Raw genomic sequence first — 17,520 nt, forward strand, 5'->3', positions numbered from 1 at the left:
AAATAAATATATTTGGTTTGCCTTTTTAAGAGTCAAAGAGTAGTTTGACCAGTACTTCTAACTATTGTTTAATCCCATATTGATATTTCGATATTTTTAAAAATATTAAAGAATGATCCAACCGTACGGATGTCAAGATCTATATATTTTAGTGATATGACTAATATTTTAGAAAAAAAATATACTTGGTTTTTCGTTTTTAACAGTCAACTAGTAATTTGACTAGTATTCCTAACTAGTATTTAATCCCATATTGATTATTCGATATTTTTAAAAATATTAATGAATGATCCAGCCGTACGGATGTCAAGATCTGTATATTTTAGTGATATGACAAAAAATTTAGAAAAAAATAAATATATATGGTTTGCCTTTTTAAGAGTCAAAGAGTAGTTTGACCAGTACTTCTCACTAGTGTTTATTCCCATATTGCTGTTTCGATATTTTTAAAAATATTAATGAATGATCCAACCGTACGGATGTCAAGATCTATATATTTTAGTGATATGACTAATATTTTAGAAAAAAAATATATATTTGGTTTTTCTTTTTTAACAGTCAACTAGTAATTTGACTAGTACTCCTAACTATTGTTTAATCCCATGTTGATGATTTGATATTTTTAAAAATATTAATGAATGATCCAGCCGTACGGATGTTAAGATCTATATATTTTAGTGATATGACAAAAATTTTAGAAAAAAATAAATATAATTTGGTTTGTCTTTTTAATAGTCAAAGAGTAGTTTGACCAGTACTTCTAACTAGTGTTTAATCTCATATTGTTGTTTCGTTATTTTTAAAAATATTAATGAATGATCCAACCGTACGGATGTCAAAATAGTTAAAATTTAAATATTCAAATTACTTACATTTTTTGGTGAACTTTTTTTTTTGACAATTTTCATATATGTATGGTTGGATTATAATTTAAAACAAATAAAAAATAAATTGAAACTCAAACTATAAATATTAATTGAACGATAAATATCTAACTACCATAATAACTTTTTTGCAAGAACTAAAATATAAATTTCGTGTAAATTTTATTTTATATTTTTTTTCCAGAAATTTTCTGCCATTTTTAAAAGTAATTCGACCGAAATCGGTTGAATTTAGTACAAAATTCGCTGGCGGGAAAATTCCCTCCATTTTTTGGCAAGGCTAAATTCGACCGAATGCGGTTGAATTTAGGAGCACGCCTAAACTCAACCGTATACGGTTGTATATTGTTGACGGAGGAATTTGGTATCAACAAAGTTTGAGGTTCGTCGCCGGAATCAAGATCTACGATGGTGGTTCTTCGCCTGAAAAGTGAGCGGAGTGTGGTGGTTGTGATAAATTGGGGGCTGAGATTGCTTAGGGTCGGTGGTGGCTCCTTATGGCTCTCGCTTCCCACCCCTCACAATTTGCCTACGTATCCCTATTTATAGGGAATCAAGCCCACGTAGTTCTTGGGGAACAAGAAATCTAATGGGCTTAGACATCTTATTCCCAGGCCCGGTCCAGAATCCATCTTCCGCTAGCTTTAGGAATGTCCAACTATGAGGCCCAACCGCGAAGGCCCAAGGCTCGTTTGTAATCGCAGGACTTCACGGATAATGCATCTCCCTGCGCAAGGATAACATTCCGCTACAGCTATCTCCCTTGAATTACGAACGCAGGTATAGCCACGGTTCACCCCAAATGCCAGACGCGTCCCTGTCCCCCGAATGAGGATAACCCACCAGATAGCAGGACAGGTGATCCCAAGCTCTTGGGTGCAAAGTGCAGGATGACTCCAAAGTTCTCCAACGAGGACACCCGTTGAATACAAGAACAGAGTTCCCAAAGCACACACCAAAGTTAACCCCGCATCCCCAACGAGGACACCCGTTGAATACAGGAGGAGGCCTTCAATCATCAGGCATACCCCTGGAGGCCTTCAAGCTTTTCACGGACATCCCCCTCCTTGACCGTCTCAAGGAGGGAATTCTTCAAAGAGTACCTGCAACAAATATGTTAGTGAAAATAATCCTCCATTGCTCCTTCCACGCTTGTCTTGCTTTAAACTTACTCTTGATCATGCATTCTTCACACATAGGACGCGTCCTGAACGATTGGGCGCGTCCTGACGCTACAAACTCCACATATTGCTATATCTTCCAAGTATCTCTATTTGCCTTGTCTTGAATGAGAACAAGCTCAACCATCCCAAAGTGTGCATCTCCAGGAGGCAGGACGCGTCCTCCCCTTGTAAAATACACATATTCTCCTTGCATGGCAACCTTATTGCCTGTACAGCTCATCCCATTATTTTTACTTATCAGGGCGCGTCCTCCTCCTTTCAATATCTTCCTCATCATCTCTTTACATGATAACCCAAAATACAGCCTACACAATCATGAACGCATCCTACATATACATGGCGTGTCTTCGCTTCATACAATGTAGACCAAAACCTAATTATTCATCTTCTTGCCCCAATTCAATTCCAATTGACCCGTATTTGACCCGAGATGATCCAATACCAAATTTTGGCTATAACAACTACCCCCCGAATTCCATATGAAGTTGGAAACAAAATTGGAATTCTAATATCTACATCCAAGCAAAAATTTGTGTCATCCTCCACTCGTATGAGTATGCGTCTTCTACATCTTCCTCTATGAGGGCGCATCCTCAATTAAGGCCGCGTCTTCGGAATCTTATCCTCCTTATTGACCATGACGGCGCGCTCTCACTCTTTGGCGCGTTCACAATTGTTATTCACATTTCTTCCCGCCTTCACCTATGAATACCCCTTCTCTTCCTGATAACTTTAACCTTGGTTTGTCTAGAGAGGTTTACCACTTATGTACCATATCTCTAAGCTTACATGAGCTAACTCGGCGTAAGAAACAAGAGAATTTATACAAAAGTGTGCACCTCACATACTTTGGAAAAGCACAATCCATTAACAAAGGTTTGAGGGTTCTCTAACTTTTTCATCCCAATATTGGTCTCCCATGAGCGTGCCTTAAACTGAAAGGGTCATCATATGAGGGCGCGCACTAAGGAAAGCGCGACCAGAATAAAACACTAGCTCTCTGATCTTCAAGTAATAAATAATCTTTGACGCAAGGAGGACGTGCCTTGTTGGTGATAGTGATCCTTCCACCGATGACACAATATCATTCTATATTTGATTTCCTGCTTCTTTCCAAATCATGACTCCAAACCGCTGATCTCATCTTTTCGACAAATAGCGTGATTCATTTATTCAAATCAAAATCAAAACTTTTACAATCTTCTTCAATCATCTATTTTTAGAGGGCGCGCCCTTTAAAGAGGTGACGTCTTCCTCAAATAATTAACATCATTAGAGGGCGCGTCCTCTTTACGAGGAGCGTTTTGCTCGATGAGAGGAGCGTCCACGTCGACAAGAGTATCATTCTTGGAGGGCGCGTCCTCTATGAGAGGAGCGTCCACCTCCACAAGGGGAATCACCCTTGGAAGGCGCGTCTTCTCTAAGAGCAGCGTCTACTTCGACAAGCTAACATCCTTGGAGGGCGCGTCCTCTCTAAGAGGAGCGGCTTATCTCGACAAGGTCTTCATCCTTGGAGGGCGCGTCCTCTGTCAGAGACGCATCCTCCTCGACAAGGGTATTCATCCTTGGAGGGCGCGTCCTCTGTCAGAGACGCATCCACCTCGACAAGGGAAATCATCCTTGGAGGGCGCGTCCTCTGTCGGAGACACATCCACCTCGATAAGGGAAATCATTCTTTAAGGGAGCTACCTCTGTAAGAGGTGCGTCTATCTCGACAAGCTAACATCCTTGGAGGGCGCGTCCTCTGTAAGAGGAGCATCTACCTCGACAAGGGTCTTCTACAAAATCTTCATGTAACAAAACTAAATCAAAGATCAATATTTTTAGAAGGCTTTTATCTTCAACAAAGCTCAAGCGATGTAGAAACTATCTCTTGTTGAAACATCTCCCAACGAGGCATCTCACGAAGTGGCATCTGATAAAAGGGCATCTCACTCTCAGAGACATTTTCTTAAAGTTGAGCGTTTCCTTAAACATGAGTATTTTTCCGACCTTAAGCATCTCTCTTATTTTTAGGAAAAGCCATGTACCTTACTCATGTGGCAATATGTAACACCACAGAACTAATGAGAGGTAACCTACCCCCCGAGCGTGCACCTTGTCAAAAGTACTTTGTAGCCTCATCTTCTTCATCTGAACTAATGCAACTCCCACATTCCCTTTTTGCTAAAGACAACCAGATGACCTTGGTAGTCATATCGAAAGAAGAAGCCTTAATATATGAGCCAAATATGCTCAGGGCGCGTCCTGAAAACTCACTCAGATTATTGAGGATGTGAGGGCGCGTTCGCTGAAACTAAACTCTCGACATACTAGGAAGATCATTGTACTTCATTCGCTTCTGTATAAATCATGTATGTAATATCGAGGAAGATCACATGGGTATTTCAATAAAGGCGCGCCTTGAGAGAGATAGCCTTGGAGAGTTTACTTATAACTGTTGAGGATATAACATTATATCCTTAGATGAAGGAGCTCATTCATGTCCTGGGGCCTCACCTTGACAATTAAGGGGCGTGTCCTAGGATTCATGGTACCTCTACTCTGATAGATTCTTTTCTCTTGAAGTTCCAATATTAAGATTCTCCTTGTGGTCAATAAAGTTCACCTCACCATCAAATTTTTTTTTGAGGGCGCGCCTTAAGGAAAGGGCGCGTCTTGAAAGATGAGGAATTAGTTCCAGTCGAGCCATTCTTCAAGTAGTGACTATAACTCATCTGATTATCATGACATCTTTATTGAAAACTTCCATAGACTTTTTCTTCTGAGGGCGCGCCCTGGGAGGGCAATTCTCCACTGGATGTTTCACATGCAGAGGGCGCGCCTTAATATATTGTGAGGCAGCACTTGGTAACTCATGAGATTTTTTCTTGATAAGATTTCCTACCTACAATAAACACAATTAATATGGAACTTGGAATGTTACCTGGAGGACGCGTCCTAGAGGGACGGACGTGTCCAGTCGGTGAATTTTCCTGGAATTTGCTGAAAGTCATATGGGCCCCAAATATTTTAATCAAGGCGCGTCCTAAGAGTTTGTGGGGGATTTTCTCCATGCCAAATCTCTTTCCCAATCCTCTTCCTGCACAAGTCCCAAAAACAAGTAATGGAAAATACAATGAAACTAGTTGAGTGTTACCTTGATGGATCTTGTTAAAGGCGATGACTAGCTCATGATAGTAATGCCTTCTTCTTGGAGTGTTCTCCTCCCGATCGTCCTCAGATTTGCGCCTGATTAAGTCTTCTGAACTGAATAGTGTTCTCAAATCTTCTAAATCAAATAGAATTGTTCAGTCTTCTCGTTGGAGTAGGATTCTCCAATCTTCTAAATGGAATAGGATTCTCCAATCTTCTAATTAGAACATGATTCTCCCATCTTCTAGATAGAATAAAATTCTTCAATCTTCTAAATAGAATAGGATTCTTCAATCTTCTATACCAAATAGGTTTCTCCCAATCTTCTTAATGGAATGAGTTTCTTGCAATCTTCTAAGACAAATAGGATTTTTTGGTAAAAATTCGTAGCTGCTGTTTTCCTCTGTTTCCGGGCTGCTCAACTTGGATTGTCCTATCCATATCATCTCTGAATTAAAGAGAATTCAATAAGCTTCGCGTAGGCTGTAAGATCGTTCAAATCTGACTTACGGAACTCGAGATACGGCCCAAACAGTGTAAGCAAATCGCTTAACCCACCAAATCCGAATTTTTCATCCAACTTTGCTCCTTTGTGGCCATGGTTGTAAACTTCAACCCTCATGGCTGGAAATCATCATCCATGGATCTCCCTCGTGGCCGTGGATACTACATTCAAATATCCTTCGACCCCCCTGGCCAAAAATATTTATTTTACGGATCTCCTTCGTGGCCGTTGTATGCAACACCTCCGTGGCTATCCTTCAATTCTTGCGTCAAAGAACCTTCATCGTGACGAGACATCTCTTCCTCCTGAGATTATGATCTTGATGAGCACCCCTCCTTCTAGCGCCAATTTGTTGACGGAGGAATTTGGTATCAACAAAGTTTGAGGTTCGTCGCCGGAATCAAGATCTACGATGGTGGTTCTTCGCCTGAAAAGTGAGCGGAGTGTGGTGGTTGTGATAAATTGGGGGCTGAGATTGCTTAGGGTTGGTGGTGGCTCCTTATGGCTCTCGCTTCCCACCCCTCACAATTTGCCTACGTATCCCTATTTATAGGGAATCAAGCCCACGTAGTTCTTGGGGAACAAGAAATCTAATGGGCTTAGACATCTTATTCCCAGGCCCGGTCCAGAATCCATCTTCCGCTAGCTTTAGGAATGTCCAACTATGAGGCCCAACCGCGAAGGCCCAAGGCTCGTTTGTAATCGCAGGACTTCACGGATAATGCATCTCCCTGCGCAAGGATAACATTCCGCTACAGCTATCTCCCTTGAATTACGAACGCAGGTATAGCCACGGTTCACCCCAAATGCCAGACGCGTCCCTGTCCCCCGAATGAGGATAACCCACCAGATAGCAGGACAGGTGATCCCAAGCTCTTGGGTGCAAAGTGCAGGATGACTCCAAAGTTCTCCAACGAGGACACCCGTTGAATACAAGAACAGAGTTCCCAAAGCACACACCAAAGTTAACCCCGCATCCCCAACGAGGACACCCGTTGAATACAGGAGGAGGCCTTCAATCATCAGGCATACCCCTGGAGGCCTTCAAGCTTTTCACGGACATCCCCCTCCTTGACCGTCTCAAGGAGGGAATTCTTCAAAGAGTACCTGCAACAAATATGTTAGTGAAAATAATCCTCCATTGCTCCTTCCACACTTGTCTTGCTTTAAACTTACTCTTGATCATGCATTCTTCACACATAGGACGCGTCCTGAACGATTGGGCGCGTCCTGACGCTACAAACTCCACATATTGCTATATCTTCCAAGTATCTCTATTTGCCTTGTCTTGAATAAGAACAAGCTCAACCATCCCAAAGTGTGCATCTCCAGGAGGCAGGACGCGTCCTCCCCTTGTAAAATACACATATTCTCCTTGCATGGCAACCTTATTGCCTGTACAGCTCATCCCATTATTTTTACTTATCAGGGCGCGTCCTCCTCCTTTGAATATCTTCCTCATCATCTCTTTACATGACAACCCAAAATACAGCCTACACAATCATGAACGCATCCTACATATACATGGCGTGTCTTCGCTTCATACAATGTAGACCAAAACCTAATTATTCATCTTCTTGCCCCAATTCAATTCCAATTGACCCGTATTTGACCCGAGATGATCCAATACCAAATTTTGGCTATAACATATATAAATAGAGTTGTATTTACTCGGTTGTAATTAGTAAGGCTAAATTCGACCGAATGCGGTTGAATTTAGGAGCACGCTTAAACTCAACCGTATACAGTTGTATATAAATACTGTTGTATTTATTCAGTTGTAATTAGTAAGGCTAAATTCGACCGAATGCGGTTGAATTTAGGAGCACGCCTAAACTCAACCGTATACTGTTGTATATAAATACGATTGTATTTATTCGGTTGTAATTAGTACTAAATTCGACTGCGTATATACGACCGTATTTAAATACGACCGCCTGCGGTTGTATTTAGCCGCGCCCTTAATTTCAACCGAAAACGGTTGAATTTGATGTCAGTTGTATTTGTGCGGTTGTATTTAGCCTTGTTTTCTTGTAGTGATTAGTGAATAACTGTTGAACCAAATTAAACCCCATTCCAGTTATTATAATATAGTATATTGAAATATAATATTTTTTCGAGTATGCCTTATACGGGAATAATAATCTAGTTGGGTAAAAAATCCTATATACAATGTTTCATGTTGAGATTGCTCAATATTTAAGCATGATGTTTCTTCGAGTATGCCTTGTACTGAAAGTGGATTAATGTAACCGAATTTATAAATATGCTATACAGATTTAAAACTTGGTGGAAATCTTTGAGATTTAATTAATTATCAGCTTCTTAACAAATAAAACAATATGATTCCCTGTAAAAAATTAAAATACAAATTGGTTCGGAAGAAATTGATAGCTACGGATTACCAACCATTAATTATATGTAGTTATGTTATTGACAAAAATAAAATAAAATTTGTAGTACTAAGGCCCCGTTTGGTATTACTGTTGCAGACAACTACAGCGCAGTTTTTTGCTGAAAAGCTGTCAGAAATGTGTTTGGTAAATTCTAAAAGCTGATGTCTGAAAAAACGTTTTTATGTAAAAGCTGCTGTTAGAAAAAGCATGTCCCCGTACTTTTGGAAAAAGCTGTTTGCAACTTTTGCAGCTACTCAGTTTCACCATCAAACCTTCTCAAAAATATTATTTTTATATATTATATCTCAAAATATGCATAAATTAAAAAAAATTACCAAACAGTCATCTAATTTTCCTGAACAGTTTTTAACAGCACAGCAGTTTTTAACGGCACTCCAAAACCGAGCCTAAGCCTAAGAGAAAGGAGGAATACTCTGCTCATGCCTGAAGAAGTTATGAGGATCCACAATGGACTTGATTACGACGAGCCTAGCGAAATTATTCTTGAAGTATTTTTTACCCCATTTGCTTGCTTGCTTGTAGCTGGTAGGACCTTGAAGATTGTTCACTCCCAAGTCTAGATCATTATAATTTACGTATGCACTTCTGGGAGAATTAGTAACGTAAGGAGTCAAGTACTTGTACAAGCCTCTAATCCATTTCATGGAATTTGATGTGTCTCCATCAGTTCGCACTCTCATGTACATCATGTACAGTGTTCCTGCTCTGTGAGGGAATGGACTTGCGGATTCTGATATTTCAGCCATCTTCCCTCCATACGACGTCAAGAGGAAATTTGTTCTTCCGGGCTCTTGCTGCAGAAGTATTTTCCACAAACCCTCAAGTCCTTGTTTGGAAATAGGTTTTTCCACAAAGTCCGATTTGGCCTTGAAAGGAATTTTATAGGCAGTCCTATTTAACAAACCAATAGGCGAATCATCAGCTCTAAAAAGAGAGAAAAGGAGCACTGATTGAATATAAGTAACTTCAGTGCAGGCTTCTTCCACCAATCCTAACTCTGGAAACCTTCGGTTCATCATTGAGAGCAGTCTGTCTTTTCGTCCAAGATACTGTCCTAAGAAATCTACTCTCACAGTTTTATTATCTTCCAGACTTCCAGAAGAACCATCATCCTGTACAGTTTTCTGAGGTTCATTACGTGAATTCTTCCATATTGTGTTTGCTGCAACTCGGAGTTCAACATCTTTGGGAAGCCTTGGGGCTACAGTCTGCCAACGGTGAAGTACTTCAGTTGCATTCTGCTCTAAAGTTCTTTGAACTTGGAAGATTGTTACAATTTTCGGAACATTGACTAGCTTGAGTTTCCAAGAAAGAATGACACCAAAACTAGAAGCGCCACCTCCTCGTATGGCCCAAAACAGATCTTCACCCATTGATTTTCTATCAAGAATTCTGCCGTTAACATCAATCAACCGTGCATCAAGTATGTTGTCAGCAGCAAGGCCATACTTTCGTCTTAATGTGCCATATCCCCCACCACTAACAAGCCCGCTAACACCCACTGTTGACCATATTCCAGCTGGAAATCCAAGTGTATTACTCTTCTGAGCAATGTTATAATAGACCTCACCGAGTGTTGCACCGGCTTCAACCCATGCAGTTGCTTTTACCGGATCAACACTAATAAAACGAAGATTAATCATATCCAGTAACACAAACGGGACTTGTGCTACATATGACAGACCTTCATAATCATGTCCTCCACCTCGAATCCTCATTTGAATGTCATGCTTCTTGCAACAATAAATGACAGTCTGGATTTGCGAAGCATCTTCAGGCTTGACGATAACAATAGGTTTCGGAGTACTTGGGGTGTCAAACCGGAGGTTATTAATTGAAAACTTCAACACAGATGTGTAAGTAGAGTTCTTCGAGGTGTAAATAACTTTGGATATGGAAGATGAACTCGAACGGATAAGACATTGAACGAAATCTTGAGGAGAACTATTGGGATTATTACTAGCTTCTGATGAAAAGGTTAAGAAGAAAAGAAGAAAAGAGAATGAAACAACTGAACAAACTTGAAACTTCATTCCTTACTGTGTTTTTCCTTATAAAAGAATTGTGATTACTTTGTGTAGATTTGTGTTTTTGTGCTGAAGATGGTGTGCTAGGTCAGCTATTTATAGGAGAGGGGCAAGTAGTTCTGTTGTTACAGACTGACTGTATCAAACACACAACACGATGTACAAAAAAGTAAACGTGACCCGCGCTTATTATAGAAAAGGTCTATTTATGGTTTTGCCGAACATTACATTATTTATACATATACAAGGTCAAAGTCAAATGTATAGGGAAGTTATACATCAGTTTAATCTTTCAACAGGTTGACGTGCATGTTTTGGAGTCCCTAAAGTTGTGAGGGCTAATGTGGGGGTGTGCGTGTCTTCGCATTTTTATCTCAAAAATTTTGTTTTTATTTATTCTAGTTGATAATCTGCACGAAGTTAATTAATTTAAATAATTTTTAAAATCATAAGTGTATGGATGTTATGTCAAAATTTCTAATTTTTACTCATAAAACCCAAACTAAACTATCCGGCGTTCAGGAAAGATTGCCCAAAATACCCACTAAACACGAATGTGAATAATATATCACGAAAATGCGTATTTTGTATATATGTAGGCATAAATATGTCGAACATGTCTTATAATTTTCTTTTAATATATGATACGCATATTGAACATTCGTATTCAACAAATTTAAAACTTTAATTGTAATGATTACGCATAAAAACATGTGTATAGTTCAAACAAAATATTAGTACGCATTAGTTGGTCGGTATTTTAACCACTATTCCACATTAATATGTATTTTTGGGCATCTAGTTTTCAGCCATCATACAACTATGTTGAAATCAGTATAAGAATTATAATTAAAAAATACGTAAAATAATACATATAATATTATAAGTCATATAATAATTAAAGAAGAATACCTAGGTGATACTTAGAAATCAAGAAGTATAATTAAAGCAAAATTCTACTAATTATATTAAATCAAAACAACTAAAACCAATATATTTTCAAGTAGGAGTGTATATATATATATATATATATATATGGAATTAGGATGGCTTGAGTGTTGTTTGGAAATAAAAAAGTATAATTACAATAGAATTTTAATAATTATATTAAAAAAGTATATGATTAAAAAAAGTTAAAAAGATAAAATTACTTTTATTATAGTGGTACAATATATTGAATCAACAATATATATCAAAATTAGGAATACAAAGGTTAAAGGCAAAAAGGTGAAATAAAAATAAAACCAAAATTAATAGGGTAAGACATATAAAAGTATAAGATAACAAAATAAAATCACATTTAATAGAATCATATATACATATAGGAATAAAGGATGTAACCAAAAATTTTAGTATAGTTAAAAGATATATAAAAATAGAATTATAAGATATATATGGATGAATAATTGAAACCACTCGTAACAAAAATTAGTGAAACAAAAATTTATGTACCACTTAAAAAGGGTTTCGCTTATTAATAAAGGTTATTAATTTCAGTATTTTAATTTAAATGATCAATCAAATTCCTAACTTAGTTGATTAATAAAAAATAATCCCTAATTTAGTTGTTCAACCTTTCAAAAATAAAAAACCTAATTATTCAATCATTCACTAAGTATATATACATAAGCACCTTATACGGAGAAAGTATTTGGTATTGTTGTTGCAACAGCTACAACAGTTTTTTGCTGAAAAACTGTTAAAAAGTTGTTTGGTAAATTTTAAAAGCTGTTGTGTGGAAAATGCTTTTAGTCTAAAAGCTGATGTTAGCAAATGAATGTCATCAAATGAATGTCCTTCATATTTTTGGAAAAAACTGTTTCAGCTTTTGCAGGAAATAGGTATCAGTTTCATCGTCGGACCTTCTAAAAAATATTATTTATATATATTATATCTCAAAATATGCATATATTAAAAAAATTACCAAATAGTCATATAATTTTCCTGACATCACTTTTTTCACCAGCACTTTTTTTTACAGCAAAACAGTTTTCAACAACACTCCCAAACAGAGTCTAAGTAAATGAGAACATTGGGTTTTTTCTAAAAAAACTAAGGGTACTGTATGTGTGTATTTTATGTTTCTATGTTCAATATTGTTGATCATTTTTATTAAAATAATTTGATTTTAATGAAATCATTCAAAAAAATTAATACTTTTAATAATATTGAATTTTATTTAATTCGAGTGAGAATAAAATAATGTATATAACTGATTTTTTATATTATAAAAACTTATTATTTGTGAATACTTTTGAAATTATAAACAATTGAGAGGGACTTGAAAAAAAAGATTTAATTAAGTTCTCTATTTTTATTAAATATACTAGCTTAAAATCCATGTGATGCAGGGATCACACAGATTTTTTTAATATTATATAATTTTTTAAATATTTTTTGAATTCAATTCTTAATTTTGTTCATTTAAAATTTTAAATAATATGACTTCATAATAATTATATTAGTAGACGTATATGTTCATAACTTTTTAGAACATTTAAACTTATTTAAAGTGATAGCATTGGTAGGGGGAAATGTTATTATAACGAAATTATAATTTTATTGAGGGTAAAAATATAATGTCTTCATTATTTTGGGACCTTAAAAAATATTATTTTAGCATGATAATTACTTAATCGATTAACTATAATTCTATTAAAGATATTTGAAAAAGACAATATTACTAATTGAATGATATAGTTTTATTGATAATTTTATGTGTATTTAAAAAAAATATTTATGTTTTAATTAAAATTTGATTTTTTTAGTTCACAATAATAGGACACGAACTATACTTAGTCTAATATTAATTTGATTTATCTCGGATCAGTGTTTTACATTATTTTTTTAGATGATGCCCAATACAACGATCAAATCAAATTAATTATTTTTAGTTTAATTTTTTTTAAAGTCTGGATCTATAAGATAATTTTGTTTTAGACTGAATAATTAATATATATTATTTTATTTTTGTTGGTCGAATTGTATTTTTATTTTAGTTTGTTTTAGTCTGAATCAATTATATAATGTATATTTTTATCCTGGATACATAAAATATATTATTTTGTTTATCCAAGTTCAAATATATAATATTTTTAGGAGGACTGATAGTATTATTATTTTATCTTAGCCTGATTCACATGACATATCAACTAAATCTTAATAATTATATTTAGTTTGCTTATTAATTTAGCCCGAAGTAACAAATTAGAATAATATAGAACTCGATATGAATTAAAATATAAATTGGTAGAAGAAGTTGGATTTAATATAAATTATAATGATACAGAGTTCGATATAAATTAGAATTGAAATTGTAAAGCAATAGAGGAAGTTGACTTTAATATGAACTAGAATTAGAATTAGAGTTGATGAACCCAATAATTAGAATTGAAATAATTAAGTAAGGGTAATTAAGTAATTTCACCAAGTACCGACCCACCGACTACCAAACTTTTAATGTCTCGTCTATTATAATATAGTATAGATATAGATGATTTCATAATAATTATATTAGTAAATGTATATGTTCGTAACTTTTTAGAATATTTAAATTATTTAAAGTGATACCGTTGGTAAGGGGGTGAATGTTATTATAACGAAATTATTATTTTATTGAGGATAAAAATATAATATCTCCATATGTTCGGACCTTATAAATAGTATTTTAGCATGATGATTACTTAATCGATTAATGATAAGTGGCATTTATGACACTTATTTACACTCTAATAGATTTTGATTGGTGTATTTGTACTCAAGTTATTTGTGTTTTAACATGTTTTCAAGTGTTTTTGTATTTCAGGCTTTACTTCGTGAATTAGGTGAACTAACATTGTTTTTATGCTAATATAATGTTTAGGATGTGTTGGAATAAAAGTTTGGAAGATTGGCTCAAAGCTGCAAGGAATAAAGAAGAAGAAAAAATGAGTTTTGGCAGAAGGCAGGCGTGCCCGCGCTGGTGTTGCGCGCGGCCGCGCCGGGAGAACAGAATGTCAGCGCGCGGCCGTGCTGGGTCAAGATATTAAAATCCTGATTCTATTATAATTCGATTTGCTGGACTCTTGGGATGCATGGGCTGCTATATAAGCATAATTTAGGTCATTTTTCAGGATATATTGAGAGATATCAAAACATCAAGCAAGGAGAAGACAACAAGAGACCTTTTGGGCACAATTTAACAAAGGCGAAGACGGTCTAATTTATTCTTGTGAACCTTTGTTTTGAGTTGTAATTTGGATGCGTGTTTCTTATTTGTTGAACCTATATTCTTGTTTTGTACCCGGTTTTAATTATTCGTATAAAGACTATGTTTGCTATATCATGTTTTCATTGAAACCCACGTTGGCGATGAGTTCGACTATGGGCTAATCGTTATCGTGGGGTTCTAGCGATTTATTTATGGATTTATTTAGTTAAGTTGTTTGATGCCTTATTATGTGGTGATTGTATGATATTCTAGTATTGGTTGTGCTTATTCGTCTTGTGAGCGTCGCAAACTTATAAGATAGTGTGTTAATTCTTAATAAAGCGAAAGTGAATTTAAGGATTTAGAACTTGTCATGCTATCATAGGTTCATGTATTTATTGTGCATGATTCGTAGGTAATTTTAACCATCTTACTTGCCCAATATAATCATGATAAATAACTTGTGCTTAAACCACCATGTTATCAAATTCTATAGACATATAGGGTCTCAATATAATTGGTGCCTATTCAGCTTCTATCCCTTTTGTGGATGTCTGGTAGAATGATACTCGTGCAACGAAAGTTGGCGTTTATCAGTTTAGTGTTGTCTGATTAGTGTCATCACCATTGCATGCTAAGGTTGAGAATAATAAGACTATTAAATGAAGTATTTAATGAAGTTAGAATCCCATGTCTGTCTTATATATTATCCAATCAATCTTATTCTCGTAGTTATAATAGTTAGCGTAATTCTTAGTTATAAACATTCTCAATTTGTTATCGTCTTAGCATTGGATAATAACCATACATTGTTGCTTAGGTGCTTAAATTAAATAGTTAACCAATACAGTCTCTGTGGGATCAAATCTGATTTATATCTTATACTACTTGCGAACTCGTATACTTGCGTGAAATATTAGCGCGTGTTTAGCGACTGACAATTAACTATAATTCTATAAAAGATATTTGAAAAAGACAATATTATTGATTGAACGATATAATTTTATTGATAATTTTATGTTTATTTTAAAAAAAATACTATTTATGTTTTAATTAAAATTTAATTTTTTAGTTCACATCAATATGATACGAATTATACGTAGTCTAGTATTAATTTGATTTATCTCAGATCAGTGATTTACATTATTTTATTTTAGCCCGATGCCCAAGTTCATTAGTATAATTTTTGTTTATCCAAGTACATTACTGTAGTATAATATTTTAGGAGGATGTATAGTATTTTTATTTTATCTTAACCCGATTCACATGATATATCAACTAAATCTTAATAATTATATTTAGTTAGCTTAAATTTAATTTAGCCCGAAGTAACAAATTAGAATAATATAAAACTCGATATAAACTAAAATATGAATTGGTAGAAGAAGTTGAATTCAATATAAATTATAATGATATAGTGTTCGATATAAAATAGAATTGAAATTAATAAAGTAATAGATGATGTTGACTTCAATATCAATTAGAATTAGAATTGGAATTTATCGGCCCAATAATTAGAATTAAAATCATTTAATATGGGTAATTAAGTAATTTTAACAAGTAACGACCGACCGACTACCAAATTTTTAATATTTCGTCTATTATAATATAGTATAGATAGGTAATATAATAAATTCTAAGCATACCAATTTTTTTAAATAATAATTCTAAGCATACTAATTTTTTTTTTGTTAATTTTTGGGATCTCATCATCTTTTAACCCTAAGGAGGGAAAAAATATAGATGATATTTTATAACTGCACATAATATTGAATAATTTTTTTAATTTAAATTTTCCATTATTAATTTCTAACAAATTCTAATATCATAATCACAGAAATAATCACTCCATCAAAATTATAAAGAGTTATTTTTAATTTAGAATATTTATCTTGTAACATAATTTTAGATCATTGGAGCTCTCAACTCACCGTGATTCCTTGCTCCCTTTCCTTGCATCAACTGTGAGATTTTGGCTTAAGCACTAAAAATACTCATCAGACTTCTCCAAAATACTGTTTTAAGATAATATTTTCTAAATTAATAAATACTAAATATAATTTCAAACTAGATCTAATCGTAACTTGAAACCGAATAAATCCAAATAATAAATTATCTGAATCGAATATGATCCAAAATATGAGATCCCTTATAAATCCAAATTAAAAAAACACGATCATAGCTTATTGTACATGAATGTTAAAAGAGGCAAAAATTGATTATCCATAACTAAAATTCGAATATAAACCATTATTCATTCAAAATGACATAATTATTTAATATACATATTTTTAAAAGTACGTTATTTTCATTATAAGTATTACATTTTATACTAAGATAAATTTTAAAGTGTCACATTTTGAAAAAGAAGAATATGCTATGATTCAAAATTATTAAACCCAATTTAATTCAAATAAATTTGTTCGATCTCAATCCAAAATTCATCCAATTTAAATTTAAATCTATATATTATAAATTGCTGGATAACCCTTTCCTAAGGTTTGGTATCCATATTTTGGTTTGGATATTATTTTTAACTGTAATTTGACCTAATGGACTATCCATTTTTAGGTTTGGTATCCATATTAAATTTATAAAAATCCATGTACTTATTATGACCCATTTTAATTATAGAAACTTTACAATACAATTTTAAATATGAATTATGTTACTTATGGTAAGTTTTTAATACAAATTTGAAGTAAAGTTTAAATTTTAATAGATCTATTTATAGAAATAATCTCATAAAATATATAACATAAAAATAATATATGTAACGAAAGTAGTTTTTAAATAAATTTATCATAATATGTAGATGCAATACATTTATTATATAGATAATTTAATCTTTCATAATCATATTATTCAATTTGAATTATAAATTTATTTATTCATTTTATTAAAAAAATTTTGAAATTCCCGTGTGCGTAGCACGGGCTATAAACTAGTTATACCTGAATTAGATCTGATCCTTTCCGGATCCGAACCCAGTATCCTAATTTCGGGATCTACTCTCTAGAGTCCAGACTCTGGAAACGAGTATATAACGGCCCGAACAACTTTTACCCGAATTTCTCAACACAGAGTCCGGCCCATTCTCAAAACCGAATTTAACAATCTTCTTCTGTATGGTCGCATATCCAAGACCGTCTTACTCCTATCCTCAAAAACAATATTAT

At 34.3% G+C, this 17,520-nt stretch overlaps 1 protein-coding gene across 1 annotated transcript; it reads right to left on the reverse strand.

Moving 5' to 3' along the window:
• Window positions 1-8,424: 8,424 nt before the first annotated feature.
• On the reverse strand, window positions 8,425-10,183 carry LOC141699858 (berberine bridge enzyme-like 8). Its single transcript, XM_074503663.1, has one exon. The coding sequence runs from the start codon at window positions 10,156-10,158 to the stop codon at window positions 8,518-8,520; it is 1,641 nt and encodes a 546-aa protein (XP_074359764.1). The 5' UTR covers window positions 10,159-10,183; the 3' UTR covers window positions 8,425-8,517.
• Window positions 10,184-17,520: the final 7,337 nt, after the last annotated feature.

The sequence above is a fragment of the Apium graveolens genome, unplaced genomic scaffold, assembly GCF_009905375.1.
Source record: "Apium graveolens cultivar Ventura unplaced genomic scaffold, ASM990537v1 ctg143, whole genome shotgun sequence".
Lineage (NCBI taxonomy): Eukaryota > Viridiplantae > Streptophyta > Magnoliopsida > Apiales > Apiaceae > Apium > Apium graveolens.

Bases quoted from the DNA above. Each gene is read 5' to 3' on its own strand.
- LOC141699858 (XM_074503663.1), bottom strand. From the start codon at position 10,158: ATGAAGTTTCAAGTTTGTTCAGTTGTTTCATTCTCTTTTCTTCTTTTC.